Raw genomic sequence first — 19,569 nt, 5'->3', positions numbered from 1 at the left:
CTGTCACATGTTCAGGCGCAGTCAGTAACAAGGCCGGAAGAGGGAGAAAACGCAGGAAATTCTCAGCATTCCTGACAGGAAGAGATAATCACCCCATGACCCACAGTGTGGAATATTGCCAGACTCCAAGAATAAGATCCGACGCTTCACTCAAGACTTTAAAAGGTGGAATCCACTCATCCTGCTTTAAATGCACGGAAATACAGATGGTAACTCACTCAACGCCTGACAGCATTAGAAGCTTTTCTCAAAGCTGAACTTGATCTATAGCTACTGATCTTATCGGCCTTTTCTGCGTGTTTTGCTCTTCAACCTTACAACGCTTTGCATTTGAAAACATCCAACATGGTATTTATCATTAATCAGCTAACCATAGGCATTATATATGACAAATTCACCATAAAATAACTGGATACTCCGTTAAAAGCTGAAAAGTTGAAAAAGTTGTTCAAAGACGACAACGCAAGCAACTTACTGAACAGACTTTTTATCGTTGTGCAACACAAAGGGAAAGCAGCATTACATTTAGTGTGGACACAATCTTTTTTTTGGTGGCATAAAGAAAAACTCAATGAAAAGCATTTTAGCCAAACAATAATCTTGCGAAGTATTTGCAGTTCGGAGCTGTTACTTTACTTTTACTTAGTTTTGGTTACCAGAACAAATGTTTTTGAAAATCTTTAAGTTTTTCCAATCTTAAAAGTGATTATAACTACATTTTTTTATCAAGTTACTTTAAAATCATTCCCTGGCACTTATCTGAGATCTGACAACAATTTTTAAAACAACAACAACTTATTTCAGGTTTAAATAAATTAAATTAAATGTCTATTCATCTTAACATGCTGTCTTGTTTCACCCAAAAACATTCCGTTCAGCTCTTTAGATTTAAAATGTAATCGTCATTAAACTTTAGGTTTTACTTTGACTACAAACCATTCAAATCTAACGACAAATCAAAATCTAACTTTTGATACTGTAAAATAGAAAACCCTGACAAACAAAAATGACAAAAAGTGTTTATTGCAGGCAGATTTATTCTTGCTTAAACACATTGGCGTATATGTCAGACTTTAAGCAATCCTCTAATAGCCCTTAGAGATCATCCAGGTGGATAAAGACTACAGGTCCTGAGGGGGTATGAAGGTAAACATGAGAACTGTCTATGTGAACATGCATCTTTAATAATTCAAGTGGAAAACAGACTGGTTTTAAATGGCACAGCAAAGTCCTGCTTACAGTGAGATAAAACAAGCCAGAGGGCTTTCTGTGCCATCTCTCTGCTTAACTCACAAAACACCTTCAGATTATGAATTCAACAACCACAAAACTTAAAACGACATGATGAAACTCTGCCATCACCAAAGGCGGTGGGCGCGATTTCACAGGATATCTGGCGCCTCCCTCCTTTGCTTTGAAAGTGGAACCAGCTGTCTACATCTTACGTAAGAACGTCCGAGATAAAATACTTATTTGACAGCAACAACAGACCCAACACACTACAAACACACACACATAGATATACAGGTTGTTCACCATTTGCTTTTACTTTATCTAATGTATTGGGCTGACAATGGAGACAGTGTGAGAAGATGAAGTTGTTTCCTTCTCTGGCTGCCATTACCTAAAAGAGGAAACTCCTCTGTGCAAGTTGTCAGCAGAGTAATACCACAGATGGAACCTTGACAGGGATACAGTATCTACGTACTGGAGAGGGATAATAAGTAGTTTATAACTCAGAATTTGCAGGAGTTACACTGTATTGCAACATACATATCCTGGCGATAAAAAAAAAATGCTGCCTGAAAAAGTGCTGCCTTAATAATTTCTCAACTTCACTAAATATTTCATGGAGTGTATAATTTTTGTGAGTGTTTTCCAAAAAAATCTAGCAAAGTTTTGTTTTTTAAATGCAAATTGTAGTATATATATATATATTTATATATATATATATAATTTAAAAATTCTTACTTTTTTAAAAGAATAAATATATCACAATCCTTAGGTATCAGAAGTACTACTAAGCAAACCTTTTCTGATGCAAAAAGAGCCGTTGGAGCCATGCATCTCTAAAAGTGTATTACCATGTATGAAACAAGATGTGTTGTGAATGCCTATGGTTTTAAACTGAAAACGTTTTTGCTGGAAAATATGCTAAAAGGATGTGTTAGAAGTGGGAACACAGAAAAGGACAGAGTGAGCGCCTTGACTATCCCCAAAGTGCTTGCTGGGTGAGGTTTGTGAAGTAAACAGATGAAGTGGAAGGATTTCTCTTCCACTTCAAACAGTCTTTTACATTGCTAAACAATTAGCTTCAATCTTGACTTCAACAGAAAAATCCTAGGCTGAGTGACAAGCACACAATGAAGTTCATGCCACGGTCAGGACAGGTAGCACTAGAGGAGTCAGCAGAACAAGTACAAGTGTTGTTTGTGAGCATAATGTTTTTCACACTAATTCAGCACAGTTGAACCTTCACAATAAAAACACGGAGTGATTGTGGGGAGCAAAGTGAGACTTTAGGTACACTGTTTGCGTTCGATCATACAGGGTCAAATTGGTGCAGAGTTATGACCAAAATAGACCCGAGGTCTGTCTTGGTCGGACAATCGGAGACGCAGTCGCAGGGAGTCGCTTGCGGTCTGCAAAGCCCCATTAACTTTAATGTGTTGCAATTGCTGTGTACATCATCCAACCAAATTTTCTGTCGGATCCTATGCCAAAGTGGACATGGTGGGTCTTGGCCTTTACGCTTAGCTGTTTCCAATCACTGCCACTGCTCTGTACAAGCAGAGATAAAGATAAACTGAGTGCCATGTGGATAAGCACCTAACTTTATTACACTTTGTCTTCTTGTGTTCTTGGCCCAGTAAGCAATAAAAATCCCCAAAAAACAACTTAAATTGAATATGCCAAGCAATGTATTGTTCCAAAACATCCAAACTAAATATAATTTCAGTCACTTTATCACACAAAGTCATATGGATAAAAGAAACTCTCAGCCTCTTAAAGTGACACTTGGGATAAATACCGGACTGTCTAGATACAAAATCACTCTACCACAACACCATCTTATGGGAAAGTCAAAAATGGCTCCAACATCATGTTATTTTTCCTTTAAACATAAACACTGCCCAAGGTAAAGTGATCACAAGACAGGAAAACACCTTGCTGATTGTGAATAGAAAAGTGCGACTTTTAACTACTGCCATTCACTGCTGTTATTTTTGACACAATATATTGGTGACAGTGTGGTTGGAATGGAAGTGCCATTGCCTCTGATGGGAACAAAAATGACAATATCTAAGATTTTCCACAATTTACAGTACAGACCAAAAGTTTGGACACACCTTTCTAATTCAATGGGTTTTCTTTGTTTTCATGACTATTTATAAGGCAAGAAATCCCACTTATTAACCTGACAGGGCACACCTATGAAGTGAAAACCATTTCAGGTGACTACCTCTTGAAGCTCATCAAGAAAATGCAGAGTGTGTGCAAAGCAGTAATCACAGCAAAAGGTTGCTACTTTGAAGAAACTAGAATATAAGGGGTATTTTTTGTTTGGTGCATATTTCCACATGTGTTATTCATAGTTTTGATGCCTTCAGTGTGAATCTACAATGTCAATAGTTATAAAAATAAAGGAAACTCATTGAATTAAAAGGTGTGTCCAAACTTTTGGTCTGTACTGTATATTTAACTTGAATTTCTTTCACAAATGTCCATTCATCTGTACACGGTAACTGGACTCCAGTCATTTTCCAACTCTCTGCCAAATGTTCCTGAAATTAGTTCAGTAGATTCTTCTACAATCTTTTAAACAGATCCAAGAAGTGAATTAATCTTCAAAGGTGGCAGAATTGTTTCTAGGATCTTCTTTTGCCTGTCAAATAATAATAAAAAAAACACGCTTGGCAGGAATCTACATGTAAATTAAAAAGAGAATGTGAATTTCTGCCTGAATACTCAACAAACTGTTACAGCTCTTCTTAAGAATCTCATTAAAGCAAGCTCTGCCGTTGATCGTAAAAAAAAAAAAAAAAAATCTTGTTTATTTTACCAGAGAGAAATTCCCGCCAAGAGGGGTGACGACAGTTATAATTGCTCTGCTTATGAAACAATATTTACTCCAAACAGCAGCTGCTTCACAATGCACTTAAACACACACACAAACGCAGCGGACACACATAAAAAAGCTGAGTGACAGTTGTTTGTGTCACACTGTGTGTTCTCACCAGAGTCCACAGTGGGATATGTACGAGGCCATCAAGGCAATAATAGCTCAGTATGATAAAATTAACTCCCAATAAGCCTCTGTACTTTCCCACACAGACAGCTGAGGCTGGAAATTACAGTGTGTGGAGGTACACTCTGTCCACATGCCTTTTTCTGTCAAACTCACTGACCCTCAACTGGCCTTCTGGATTTACTTCCAAACTTACCCAGGAAGAGTCATATATATATATATATATATATATATATATATATATATATATATATATATTCATCCCACACTCCCTTATGCAAGTCACATTATGCCATAAACAATTTGAATATGGTGGTTTGCTGTGACTTCAACATATAAATGATTTAGTTGGGCTTCGGAGCAGATGCAGGTGGGTCTACCCCTGGTTTTCCATCTGTAGAAGCAGCAGCGACAGAGCCAGCCTGCCTGCAGCTCCTGGAGGATGAGCTCTGCTGCCTTTCTCTCTGTCTGCTGATGAAGATGACAAAAAACGGAGGGGACAAAGTCAGAGAGAGCTGAGGGGGGAAAAATAATGAGGAAGATCTGACTATTCTGTAAGCGCTGCACAACAGAATAGTCTCAGTAGTCCCAATCACTGCTCGCGCTGTATGAGAGGACTGTCTGAAGCTTGTTATTTATCTATTTTTAATATTCACCTCAACAGCTGTTCTCTAGAAGCCAAATGCTTAGTGACTAACGGGAAATCCCCTTTGCCTATATGATGATAAACAACAAGCAGAAGTAAAAATAATGTCAGAGGTGAATAAAGCCACATCTTCAGGCCTCATGCATGTTCAAGCGAGTTTATGATGCAACTTTAGAATTAGTAATGAACACAGGTAATGGACTGAAGGGAGCTTAAAGTGACACTTTTTTAAGCTGCCCTTTTAGACAATCTTTATACTCATTCTAATCTAATGTCATCTCATTTAGAAGGTAGGATTTTTATTTTATTTGAACAGAAATTTTATTCACACTAATTATTAGACAGGCTCTAAAAAGAAAGTTGCATCTTTTTGAACAGTGAGTATTTTAAATTTTTTCAGGAGTTTGCATTATTTAGTAAAATTAGGTAAAAGGATGAAACTTGCTGGACATATCCAGGTCTAGATGAGGGCTCTATGTAGTCCTGATGTTGGAACTGTGTCTGCTGCTCAGAGGAAAATTGACTTTTCATTCACAGCTGTCTTTGTGTTTAAACAAGAAGGATCTAATTGAGGAGAAAATGCTGAATCTTCAGACCAAGCTCGATCCGATAACACTAAGACGTCATCAGCGTTCTTTTTTCCAACTTTTGGAAGCTCCTCTGCAGGGACAAGTCATTACGAACTGATTAAATGTTGCTAAGCCTTGCTCTTCTGAAACCCGAACAGCTTTCAGTTTTGTTCTCAGTAAAGCCCACTCATGATTGAGTAGGCACTGAAACGTCAAATTGCATTTCTTGCTGTAAAATTCTTTCTTTTTTTGCACATTAAATGCCTGCTTGTTATGGATGGAAGGGAAGTAAACAAGTAGGTCATCTATTTGTGTCTGTGTGTGAGTGTTGGCGTGAGCATGTTTCCCATGCCTCTTCTTTCTGAAAGGCATTCATCTCTTCATTTTCACACACAGCCATGTCCTACTTAGGGGCCCCTGAGATTCACAGTTAAACAGAGTTCACCTTTACCTCTGGAGGATGAGAAGAGGTCTTCCTTGTATATGTTATAACCCCCAGTCCTGCATGCAAATGTTTAGTTATTGTATTGTTTAAAAAAATGTCATGCTATTCTGTCAAATATTACACAAACTGCTATGCCGCATAATTCAGGAGGTGTGACGGAAAATCGTTGAGAAGAAAACACGATCTCTGTTTAGGATAGCCAATTAGTGATGATAAATGCCAAGCAGTAGAGGGCAAAATATGCAGAAAAACCGTTCCCTTGTCACAGAAACCCAAGCACTTTCTCCTGCTCTTTCTTCTTGACATTCACACGCATCCTCACTCTTGACCTCTGCCTCCTTTTCCGACTGTATTGATCTGTTATGACTACGTTCGTTTGGCTGAACGGATGCCGAATTAAGAGGAGCTTGTGGCGATAAACAATCTTTGAAGTGGAGAAAAGCAGCCTGCAGCAGACGGTTCTTTGGCTCCAAACGGAGTATGATGCAAGTCAACAACAATACAAGCATGCTCTAGCAGAACAAGAATGTCAGAGTTAATGAGAAGTCTGAATTTTGATGGATCAAAAGCAGCTATATCTGTCAGCACAAGTATTTATATAAAGCCAAATGTTATTATGTAGTTGAAATCATCAGTAATTCTCATTTGCAAGAATTTTTCCTCAAAACAAACAATATCAGCATTTTTGCTGCACTGGGGGCCCAATTCAATCATGAAACTGGCCAACAATGCTGTCAAATAATCATATCCAATCTAAACGGACATAAAAATAGACCCGGTAAAACCCCCAAACCCTGTCCTGCAGAAAAACGTCCAAGAATAGACGCTACAAAGAAATATTGAGTTCAACACATTTTAAGAGTATTTTGTAAAATAAAACCACAAAATTCAATGCATCTTCTTAAGACTTTATGTGATGTACCAACACAAATGACTTTGAAATGGAAAACAAAGAATAAATATTTTACATTTTTCACAGAAAATTAAAAAAAAATGCTGGTGGCAAACTGTAAAAAATTACTTTTCAGACTTTCTTTCAACAGTAAGTCGGCTTCTGAAGCCAACTAATTTCACTGGGTCTCAATTAGCTGCTTCAGAGTATCAATAAATGCAAATGCACACACCACTTTTCTAAATCTGTGTTTTAATTTTCATTTCTATATTTCATAGGCTATGTCCAGGTCCATTTACATTTCTGTTGCACATGGAGCGTCTGGATTATCAGGCTCTGGTTGACGTGGATACAGGATCTCAACAAGACAATATTTATGAAATTGCGCTCTAAACTGGAAGCTAGCCTGGAACTTGTGAGCAAGACCATGTGGACTTCCTGTAGCATATGGTTTAAGTCTTAATAGTCATCCAGTGTAGGAGTGAGGAAAGATACGGCCCACACCGTTTTCCCCAGCGGATTTTTACAGGATGAGTTGGAGAGTAGCTGCTTCTTTGCAAAGTCTGACAAGTTTTAGATATAAAGGATGCCTCATATTAACTGCCATCCTGAATATTTATTGTGAGCAGATGTAATCATGTATCTTACTTATTTCTAATGCATTCTGTCCTAACACAACTAATTATAACTCCTTGCCTTTTTATATAATTATCAGTTTCAGATGGAAGAATGAAAATACATTAGATAAACTCCAGCTTAACTTGTAATTGTGCTTTAAAAGCAAAAATATTAGGCACACTGAAGAAGTTACACTAAATAGACCCAAAAGAGATAACTCAAATCTTCAAGTGTCCTACAAATATTTTTATGCCTCACACAAACTTCAATGCATTTTATCGGGATTCTATGGGGTAGACCAGAAAAAAATTGTGCAGGAAGATTTGCAAAACCATATTTTCCAGTCTTTAACTCTCCCACAGTCGTAAGAGATGGGGTCACACTGGTAGGGTCACACAGGCCCAGCGTGCGCTTTTTACAAGTATTTTCATGTGTCGTTTCTGGGACCCCACAGTCTGACAGGAAATCCTCCACCCCCAAATGTGTTTCTACACAATGGGCTTTAACTACAAAGATTCCAAATAAGCAGCGTTAAATTGAATGAGCAAAAAATAAAAATAAAAATATACACACAGTAAGTGGGGTACTGGTTGCCATCATAGAGAGTGTTGGATCAGAGTGGCTGTACATAAAAAGATAAAGTAGAAAGCCATTATGCTAGGGATATAATATTAATAAAAAAAATAATAATAATACATTTCCTTTAAATAAGTATACAATGTACAACACAACTCTCTTTTGAAAGTAACTTCCTCCTGTGTCATCCATAGCGGTCAGATTTGTTGAGTGGATGACAAATGTCAAGAGATTCTCACACCTGAGCTGTGGATCTTTCCTGCTCCGCTAGAGTTACTGATGGCCTCTCAGCTACTTCACTGACTAATACCCTCTTTTGCCAAGTCAGGATTTTGGATAGCCATGGCTTGGTTTCCATTTTCAGATTAATTGATTGGTTGTCTGTAAGAAGTTAGTACCTGAGTGCAACTGGTTACACTGAGCTGCCCAAATTGGAACTGGACTAGAGAAATAAAGTTGTCTCAGGAAATGTCTACCACTCTAAAACTCTTCCCCAGAGGTAAATATAATCAGCTTTTCTGAGCTGCTCTGGATGAAAGGAGTTTATAAATTGGTAATAAGGACCTGAACCTCAGGGTACCGAGTTCAACTTTTTTTTTCTCCTCGTCCCCTCATTCAAAATGCTACACTGAATATTGACTTTACTGTATGCACACCACAGTCCAATGCGATTCCCAGAGGATGGCGAAGCCTCTAACCGAGCACAAGCTCCCCAACACTTTGAGGCTGGCCGTGGCCGCGGAGTGCAGTACACAGGAGACTGCCAAGTTGTGCCAGAGACTCAGAGACAGCCAAAACTCACAGTAACTCTCCCCACTTAGCAGAGCTGCTCACTCTTCTGCAGGTGTGGTCCCCTCATCATAAACACTTTAGTAATGTGCAGCATTGGGTTCCAGGAATAACCTCAAAAACCAATTGCGCATGAAATCAGAGGCTTTTTCAAGATTAATATATAATTACAGCTTCAGTGTTTTTCTTTCCTTGTTTCTCCAGGGAATGCAAATAGTTTCTAACCAACAGTCAGAGGGAATAATATTGTTTAACATGCTATTAGTGTGCAGAAATCCCAGCATCTGCTGCTCCTCCATGCTTATTCTCCAGTTACATACATGTTTCTCGCTCATATAGGCTCATAGCAAATAAGAAGGTGCTTTTTTGAGCATTCAGTTGAAACTACATATTTACATACACTGTATAAAAAGATGCAACCTTTAAATATCACTGTGTGTTATTAAATCGGACTAAACACTTCCTGTTTTAATTTAGTTAAGGTTGTCACAAATATTTGCATTTGCTAAATAATATATAATAATAATAATGACAGAGGATTTTTTAAAATTATTTTCTTAAAACTAAAAAGGCATATGTATATGTCTATATATATATATAGACAGGGGTTGAGGTCAGGGCTTTATTGCCATGCTAATACATATGCTTTATTGTCCTTAAACTCCTTTGTGATTAATTTCTGCCAATTTTCGATCAATGTCTCGAGAAATAAAACTATGTTGCCACCTCCGTACTTCAAAGCTGGGATGGTGTTCTCAGCATTGCAAGTTTAACCCAAAGTGTTTGTGGCCAAACACTTCAGCCTTTACTTCCTCAGGTCACAGGACATGTTCTCAAAAATTAGGATCTTTTTCTCTGAGTGCATTTGCAAATGATAATCTGGCTTTTAATGCTGCTTTCGAATTAATGCTTTCTCCATTGATTAGCTGCTCTTTCATCCCAAGATACCTTTCCCCATGGATAATGATACTCCATCCAGATTCAGGCAGAATCTTAACTTTGTTAACTTTTGCTTTCAGGCTGATATGCTTATTTTTGCACCAAAGCGTGTTCTCTTCTGATACAACACCTTCATACACTTTGATTGAAGATAAATGTGGCACCTTCAGACCACAAGACATCAGAAAATTTTATTCAAAGAGGAACCAGACATGTTGAGGTTGACAAATATCTTCTTCATATATTGATTGATTTTTTTCCTAATTGATGATTTTTTTTCAGTATTCCATTTTCACACAAGGAAGATTTATGTGGAATGTTTTGCCTTAAAATCTATCCACAGGCACGCTTAAACTGAATTTAAAATTTTGTGAATTAAGCTAACAAAAACATGGAAAGCCATGGAATTATCCAAGTTTTCCCAAACTGTTTAAAAGCATAGTAAAACAGAAAATGTTTTCTTCAGTTTTATATCGAACAATGAGAAGAAACGGTATATATCGTTTAACCATGTAAACATCTGGTTTTTATTCTAGTTGGTATTTAAAATATTACCCTGTATCTGCAGCTGGTGTAACCCCAGGGTAAAAATGACCATTTCAGTTTAGGATAATTTACACTATTCCCATTCAGAAAGTCATTTGCTTTAATTTCCAGGATAATGTTTTTCCCACAGACTCCTGAGTAAACTCACAAATAACAAAGAGCCACAACAGTGGGATTGAAGCTTTCTGTTCATGAGACTCCAGATTAGACTTAATCTTCTCAGGTAAGCAACAAATATTAAAGAAAATTCAAAAAGATCATCAATAAATAGATCAATATGCAATGGCTCCATTAGTCTGCTTTCAAAATCGCTGTGCGGCCTGCCTGACATACGTATATCACACCTTAAAACGTGAAGAGCTAAAGTCAGATTTAATCTAATCTGATTAAGGTAAATAGCTTGTCCATTGACACCTGCCTTGACTGCTAGATTAGGAAAAGCCAGAGTGAATTACTAAGTCAGAGTGAGGCCAGCCGCCTCATGACTCCCCCTCCCCTTTTTGTTAGTCCAGCAATTACATCTCATTGCATCATACTATGAAAACTGTGGCTACCTAATTCAGTGAACATAGATTCACTGAAATCTATGTTTAAAATGTGAGCACACTGAGAAGAGTGTTTGCTAAATTATGATAAAGTTAGCTATTTTAGACTCAAGTACAATCTAATTTTGGGTCCCATTGTAGATTTGATCAATATGGAGAAATGCATAAATGGTTTTGAAGGAAAGTACTGCCCCACCACAAGCTCCACACAAGCACTTGTGATTAAGTAAATCTGTTTAACAGAAAAGTTGAATCTGCACCTAATAAAATGTTTAGAAGAAACTCAAACGTGGGTCTTATATGGCATGACTTCTTCCAATGAGTAGCACATTCGTCGAGCAAAAATAGCCGTATAATGCTCTGAAATATTCAACGTGTGAAAGCGTGTATTCATTTGCGGCCTCACGGCAGGCAGGTCAAAGAGAAAACCTGCAGAACGAGTGCTGTTTGCCGTCAGCTTTGGCAGAGTTGGGAAGTGAAGGGCAGGGACTCCATCCCTGAAGCCCCCTGGCTAAACCCCCCTCGGTTACACTGATTGACTGAGAGTGTGTTTGTTTGTTTTCAGATAGTTGTGGGGACCAGAAGCTGACAGGATGCTAAAAGCTTGAGGGACATTGTAAATATTTTGGATATGGGTCAGTTTCCCCTTTGCCAATTTATACCCCCCATTTCCTACCTTCATGTTGAGTCAGTTCAAACTATTGCAGTTTAGTACTTTCATAAATCATGAGAAACAAATAGACATAAAAATGCTCAAGCGTCATTTATAACGTAAATGTATATTAATTACTGAAAACTTAGTATGACAAACCTTTTACAATTATTTTAGATTTGATCCCTATTTGAGTCAATTTGCTCTGGTAATATATGAGAGATTAACACATCTGAACATCCTAATATAACTGAACAACTCCTGTTGACAGATATCGATTATCCAAGTCATGAAACCACATTTAATTAGATAGAATGATGTGCAGAATATAGTAAAATTACTTTAAATCAGTGGTTATCATAGTGAGTACAAATGTTCCAAATGAGTTTACAGAATGACTTGTTGTACAACATATCCAGTGTTGGACTAGTACATTTCATACACACAAGTGGGCAAACTGCAAAGGGGACCAACTTCCAAAACAATTCCAGAATGATTTCAATTTTCCAAATCAAAGTTTGTTTGTTTTTATTTCTTCATAAATATGGCATCAATTTGTGAAATGTTTTCACCAAATGTATTTGGCACTGTAATACTACCATACCAATATGCAAATAAACAAAATGGAGAGCATGCACATTGGGCAATGACATCATTGCTAGGCCACAAGCTATGTATTATGTTTTTGTTTTTTTTTAAAAGCTGTGTTCGTTCGGGACGCACAAGCCAAATTAAAAGGTCTGTACCTGAATGTTTTGGTATAATTACATGGTACCATAACACAACCAGTTATTACATAACACCATTCCTCAGTGGACACCTTAATTATAGACTTAAGTATTAGATAGAGTGTGTTAAAACGAGGTATGACAGTACTGACTGTAGGCCTTAGGAATTATATGAGTCAACAGTGTCTTAAAGTTGACATAAGAACAAAGATGAGTGCTTGTAGTTGAACTTAGCTTAAGGTTGGGGTGTGCTTTAATGTCATACACCAACAGTTTCCTTTCAAATATTAACCTGTAAGTAAGTAATTAAGTAACCAGTGTTTACTTAATTTTTAGTCAAAATGAAAGACTCATATTTGTCATGATTTTAATGCATTTTTGTTATTTTTTATTTTGAGGGTATTTAATATTGTTCTCATTTTTTTTAATCTCTCTTTGTTTTACTGTATTTTTTGCTAATGGTGTTAGTATTACTCAACTTTAAACACATCTTTGTAATTGGCTTTCATTTTGTTCTGCACAGCAACATGATTGAAAGTCATCATGAAGCTATTAATGTGTATCTGAAATAGCAGTCGTTCGAGTAGGCACAGTGTGTGTCAGTGTTTTAAGTCGTCTCTGGTCAGCGGCTGAACCCGGTTTTTGATCCCTCCAGATTAATTATCAGATTTCACATGCCATCTGGGATGGCACTGTTCAAAACGAGCAAATGCTCTGAACAAAGTGTGGGAATTCTGAATTAAAATAAGCTAAAAAAAATTAAACAAGCTAAAAAAAGAGGAGAAAAAAAAAACATTTTAATAGCACAAACTTCTCCATTCTCTGTTGGCATTTGTTTTAGGTGGATTTACATTAATGAGCTCCTTGGAGAAGAAAAATGGAAACAATGGGGTAGCAAGCAAATCAAGACTTTTGGAGATCTAAATAAACATTTTGTGAATAGAATAAAGATTACACAAAAAAACTGCCAAATTAGATTTAGTTTTAAATTTATTTACTCAAGTAAAACAATCCATGAACATGGCTTTGATTGGAATAAAAAGTGTTTTTCATTGAACCAACTGGTCAATAGACCCAAAATCCTGATTTTTCCAGTCAGTGAACACATTTTATCTCAGCACTACCAGCAAACAGCAGCACTTTTCAGTGAGAACATTGTTAGTACAACCCCCCCCATCAAATTAGCTGTTTTTAAAACCAGTAAAGTTTTTTAATAATGAAGCCATAATACGCACAAATATACATATATTTTAAAGAGAAACTGCATTTTCTACGACATACTGTTACATGTCACTCATGCTGGAAGACAGTGAGAGAGAGCAAGGCTTTGTTTCATATCTTCCATCTGTTACACATAAGCACATCTCAGCAAATTGGGATACGTGACCCAAAGAGGCCATTTTATCAAATCAAAAGCACTTTTGAAAATAACTTTTTCACTACGCATGCATTTCTCTATTAAAAAAAATGTTTTTATTGGTCTGATGTGATATTCTAAGCTTAAATATAATATGCCAATATAGTTAGCAAAAGTAAAAGTGTCATAACATCCTTCTCTGTGTGATCTGTGTTTCATTCAGTGAAGTAAGTGATGTGTGTACATAAATACATAAATATATATGTGTATATGGATGTGGTGTGTCTGTGTGCGCTCTTAAATCGTCTCGTATTATATTTTTAAATTTTTTTTTGTCTAAAACAGAATACTCCAAAGATCCACAGAACAAACGCTGCATAAAACATTATCTCAAATTGGCCACAAAATTCTGATTGGTTTATCTTTACGAGCCATAAAGGAGATGTCGTCTTAATTGGGGGGGGGGTTACAGTGATTCAGAATGCTGTATGTCAGAGCTGCTCAGAGGTTGGATGAGACCAAAAGGTGACCTTTTTCTCCAAGGAGAGCAGTGAGTGCAGCAGGACACTGTGGTCCCTCTGGCCTCCCAGCACCCTGTGGCTCGCTGGGATGGGTGCTAATGAGGGAATATCGGCCACTAAGTAAACCTGTGTTACTCGAAAACTGTTTTGTTATGACCATTGGCTAATAAATGCACTTGAAATGTTGATGAAACCCCCTGACTAATGAGGAGGATCTGCCATCAGTCTCTTTACAATTGTTGCACAGGAGAAGAAAAAAAATGTGCTGTCTCTCAGTTTCTGTTGTCTGCACAGAAGCTGCTCAGCTGTTTTTTATGCAGGTGGAGGTTGACGTTTATACAGAGACTGTTCCTTATGGAGTATATTATAAGAGAACTGATGATGCTTATGTTCTTTTTTTTTGCAGCAGATGGTAAATATTTGAACATGCACTGCCTTATTAATTTAATTCTCTATTGGTGTTCATGATGTATTTCAGCTTGCTGCACAATTTATCTTATTTATGTTTCATGAATTTACTGTAATATCTGTTAAGTTTTTAATGGTTTGCCACGATTGCCTATTTGCACACATTTAGCTACGGTTTATTTAAAAATAAATAAATAAATAAATAAATAGCTAGCATCTGTCATGACTTTTGCAATGCTGCCTCAAGATTATCAGCGGTCACCATCTGGCCACCCCTTAGAAAGGTTTCTAGGGGCGTCCCTGGTTACAGGCGTAGCATAGCACAATATGTTCCCGTGAATTTCGATCAATTCATTGCCTTAGTTTCCCCAATAGTAGTGGCAGATCTGTGCTCCTGTTGATGCTGGCATCTATTTGTGAGCAGTGTAAAGTAGAAGGTAATGTTGTACCCGCCCCCCTGTAGTAAACCCTCACACTTGAGGGGAAAAAATACACATGATTTAATTGAGTTAAATTAAACGTGTGCGTGGTGGCAACGAAATAAAGCCATCACAAAGTTACAGCGCACTCCCAGCCGAATTGGGGGTAAACAGGCAGGTTTTGGTGAGTAATGTTTCCCTGCTTCACCCAAACAATGGAGGATTTTACGTCGATACTGTTTTGCTATTGCGGTCCGGAGATTCCTCTTTGCACGGAGGGCAACAGATCTGCACAGATTGTCGCCGTGCAAACAGCAGAATCCAGAAATAAATAACCAAACGCCATAAAAACAAACAAACAAACAAAAAAAGGAACAGATTGTGTCAATGAACATTTCTGCACGGGCTTACCTTTATCTTGACTCGATGAGATGCTCTCCTCCTCTTTCGGATTTGCAACCTGTGTTATTATGGACGTGTTGTCCATGGAAACGAGATGTTGCGCACCTTTGGGCTGCACCGCTTTATTCTTCGGCGATCATCACCCGGCGCGCTGCTACAGCTACGGTCCCCCGGCTGTGCACAGGCTACTGCTACGTGCACCATTAAAATCCCATTTCACTGGAACCGTGCAAGTCCCATCCGCTCAAAAACATTGGAGGGGGAGAAAAAAAAAACAGTTCAGGAAGATGAAAGCGCACCAAGGATCGCTTTCAGACGTGAAGTGACAGCGCCGACGTGCAAGAGACAAACAAAAGCGTCAGTCCTGCTCTGAAGCCGCTGTATGTGTCCTCTGTGGTCGCTGCTGCTGCGGGCAGCATAGCCCCCGCCTTCTGCCGCGGCTGTAGCTGCTGCTGCTGCTACTGTGCGCTCCGGCTTCAGTCCACACACTACAATATCAACTGCGTAATATGGTTACAGCGTTTACCCAGAGATGGCGACCGTCCTCCTGCCTGCCACAGGCTTGCGCTCCACAACAACGCGCCTCCAGCGTGGCTATGATATAGGAAAGTGCATGCTGAATAACAGCCCGTTTGTCCGACTTCCCTCTTTTTTAATGTGACATTTTTTGACAAAAAAAATGAGATAATAAATACTTTAATTCATTTATATTTAAAGATAATGTTTAGATACTTCCAGTGCCCTTCAAAAGTATCCATAACCACTGAAGTTTCTCAAACATTTTCAAGGCACAACATGAAGCTTCAATGTATACTGGAGCTTTCCTGCAAGTGAAAGACTAACACAAAGTAGTGTATAATTGTGAAGACGGGAAACTTTACTTGGTTTTCAATATTTTAATTTATTTTAACAAATGTAAAGCTGAAAAGTGTGGCGTGCATTTGTATTTACCACCTTTTACTCTGCATAAGCAGAATCTATTGTGATCAGCTGCCTTCAGAGTTCACCTAATTACTGATACAGGAAATATAATTACCCAACAAAACTAGTCTTTTTGGAACAGTGGGAGTAAGGTATAAGTTCTGTTTGCAGTTTAACTAAATACAATCAGCAAATAAGTTTCTTCAGCAGCCACAGGGTGGTCAGATTTGATGGGCACAATTATCGGAGAAGCACATCCAGGAAGAAAACCTGTTGGAGTCTCAAAAGGTTTTGAAACTGCAGATGTTTAACCGTAGTGTCTGAGGGATTTCACATTACAGTGCATAACCAAACAGGACAATCTACAGATATTTTTTCTCCTTCAACTACTCTGTAAATGAGCACAAATGAATTTTAAGCAAAATTTAGAAAAATGCACACATACAACCCTCTGAAGCATCTGAAGGGCAAAAAAATAAATTATTCATAAAACCTTGAAGTTGTTTAAGATGGTAAATAACTACTGAACCAATGTAATTAAAAATAATTTCAACCCCAGAAACAAACAAACAAACAAACAAAAAAAAACATTAAACGAAGCTAAATCAGATGTTGACGGTGTAAATTAGTTTAACTGAGCTATCTGGACCAACCAAGCCTCGTGAAAAAAAGTAATCACTCCTTGTTAAATCATAGCTTAATGAATTGTCTGCATTTTTTTTTAAACTTAATTCAATTTCAATTGTCGCAAACATACCTGATTACTGACTGATCTGAAAGATAAAATAGTTAGAGAACCTGTCTGACAACATTAAGTAGGCTAACAGGTCTTAAGAAATAAGACATCATCTAAAGAAAAGTGTCTTGTTACGTATGACTTAAAAGAAACAGAAGTTTTGTAAAACATTATGGCACAGTCAAACATGATAAATTGCCATCATTAGTGGAACAATGTGGCTGAAGGAAAACATTTCTGCAAAGAAGAAAAAGGCAAAAATGTCCCCAAAGCATGAAAAGTTTATTTACGGTTAGAGCGAGCAGTTCTCACCCCCCAGCGTGACCCATTCAATTATCATGATGAGGGAGTGATTACTTTTTCACATAGAGTCAAATTACAGCTTGCTTTATCAGTAAATGAAATTATAAATTTTAAAACTGCATTTAATAAATACTGATCCTTGATTTTACGTTATGATCTGAAACAGTCAAGTGTAAGAAAATAGCAGAAATATAAGAAATCTGTTCAAAGGCAATTATTTTTCTCACACATTATCTTGGACCTCAAATAAGATTCTAAATACCGTTTTATTCTGAATGCTAGACTTGATTTTTGATTTGTGTGTGCAGCCATCAATTTTGATCACTGGCATTTCTTTGGACGTCGGTCTTTTGCTTCTATGCTGTTTCAAATTAAAGACCCTCCTAACATGTCTTCAAACAGAAATTATTCCTAAATTAGTGTACAACATCAGTGTTAATCAATGTTAAGACCTTTACCCTGTTAATCCCCTATGAAACAAGCAGGACTCGTACAGCTTCAGCCTCAATGGGCTGTAGAATAACAGCAGGGGACATAAAGTGGTTTTCTGGTCCACTGCCAGTGGTGATGCATTCACAAGTCTTCCCTAGTCACATCAGCTGTTCCCTTTAATGGAGCCCAGGAACACATCGCCCCAAAGGACCCCACCTGGGAAATGAGTGTCTGATGATGGCGTACGGACAGAAGGGAAACAGTGGTAGGTGCGGACTGTCATCTGCTGATGCTGCTCATAATTAGTGTGTAATCTCCTTGCCGACATGTTGCTCTCAATGTGGGTCAGTGGCTGTGTCCTGGTGGCCCACAACGGCGTATGTGTACAACTGACACCACGACACAGCTCTCACAGCTACTTTGCACAATCACGTTCCATCCAGCTCAGGTTACCGAGTCTGCCCAGACTGGACAGATAATTGAAATCTGATGACATACAAAACTTCACCGCATGATGCAGGTTGCAGACACAATAAATAAGGAATGAAATGTTTGAGATTTTATAATCAGGTAAACACCTCACCACCGCATTTTCACCGCTGATGGTATTAATCTATTTTATTGTGAAAAGTGGTAAGTAAAGAACTACTAGAACTACAACGTAGATATTCTGCTTACATTTGAAAATAATTTTCAGACATTAGATTACTTTTACTGGAAATGATAAACTGACGAGTCCTTGGACAAGGTTTCATGTATTTTGTACTTTTCCTCATTTAGTTTCTTACAACAATAACCTATAAATATGTATTTTACAGTGATTTGATGTAACAGACTTACACAAACAGAACATAACGGTGGTTTATAAAAGTATAAAAATCAGAAAAGATCAAATTACAAACAGATGGAGTCGATATACTCATTAGGTAACTTGAGAAGACAGTACTTTGAAGGCATTGTACATTCCAAGTTTGAGTCCGGGATTCGAACCAGTTAAATATGTAATTTTGATCCAGTAATTTTCAGTATTTCTACTTCACTTTACTCCAAACTTCACCAGAAATTGCAATGTATGAGTTCAACTTTCACCTCAAAAGTCTACAGCAGCGCTGACAGGAAAGGCTGTTATTACAGATCTGTAGCCTGAGCACAGAGCTTGTTTTCAGTGCCCTCTAGTGACTGAAGGCAATTACTGCATATCCAACAAAAACATGTTTTCAAAATAACCTGGAAACAGCGCCTGTGTTTCATTTTTGAGGTGGGGGGACCATGGGGTGTTTCGTCACCTCTGTTACGCACTTTGAATGTCAGGCGCGTGCACTTGTTCAATTGATATGATGGCACCTGTCAATCAATTCAGTGGGTTTGTCACAATTTGTCCCGAAGTAAATAGTAAACACCCCTCACCTGGAGGACAACGTTTTGGGGTCTACCATGCGCTGCGGTCTGGCTAGATTTGATGATGGTTTGCTATTAAATACACTGCAATCATAGAGATGTGGTGGAAAATAATCTGGAAAAAAAATTGTTAAAAGTTGTCAGCATAGGTGTAGGAACCGGGAGGAGAAGGGGGTGAGGGAGAGTAACATTACTTGTTACTGAAACAAGGGGCTAGATTAGAGGAGCGTTACTGACGTGTTGATGGCACAATTGTTTATGACATTTCTGCTCAAGTTATTTACTGATCTGTCAGGTTTCCGATATGGGTCCCACCCCCGACCCACAATGACAGACTCCTTCCTACGCCCTTGGTTGTCAGTGGGGAACATGCAAGGCAGCTTTACACAGAGCATTTAGATGGCGGAATGGACTTTATTCCATTTTCAAAACTGGAGTCTGCAAAAATGTGAAAGACGGATAAATGCCTGCAGCCGAC

General features: G+C 37.9%; 1 protein-coding gene across 2 annotated transcripts in view; it reads right to left on the bottom strand.

The window, feature by feature from the left end:
- Positions 1-15,868, bottom strand: part of ctdspla (CTD (carboxy-terminal domain, RNA polymerase II, polypeptide A) small phosphatase-like a) — a 32,967-nt gene extending 17,099 nt beyond the window's left edge. Inside the window, exon 1 of one of the 2 annotated variants that reach the window (XM_032551533.1) lies at positions 15,311-15,868. In XM_032551533.1, coding sequence (XP_032407424.1) covers positions 15,311-15,386 — 76 coding nt within the window. In that variant the 5' untranslated portion in view covers positions 15,387-15,868. The remainder of the gene's footprint in view (positions 1-15,310) is intronic. The other variant, XM_032551534.1, reaches the window with a different exon arrangement.
- Positions 15,869-19,569: the final 3,701 nt, after the last annotated feature.

The sequence above is a fragment of the Xiphophorus hellerii genome, chromosome 21 (assembly GCF_003331165.1).
Source record: "Xiphophorus hellerii strain 12219 chromosome 21, Xiphophorus_hellerii-4.1, whole genome shotgun sequence".
Lineage (NCBI taxonomy): Eukaryota > Metazoa > Chordata > Actinopteri > Cyprinodontiformes > Poeciliidae > Xiphophorus > Xiphophorus hellerii.
This window is presented reverse-complemented; position numbering and strand designations above follow the sequence as displayed.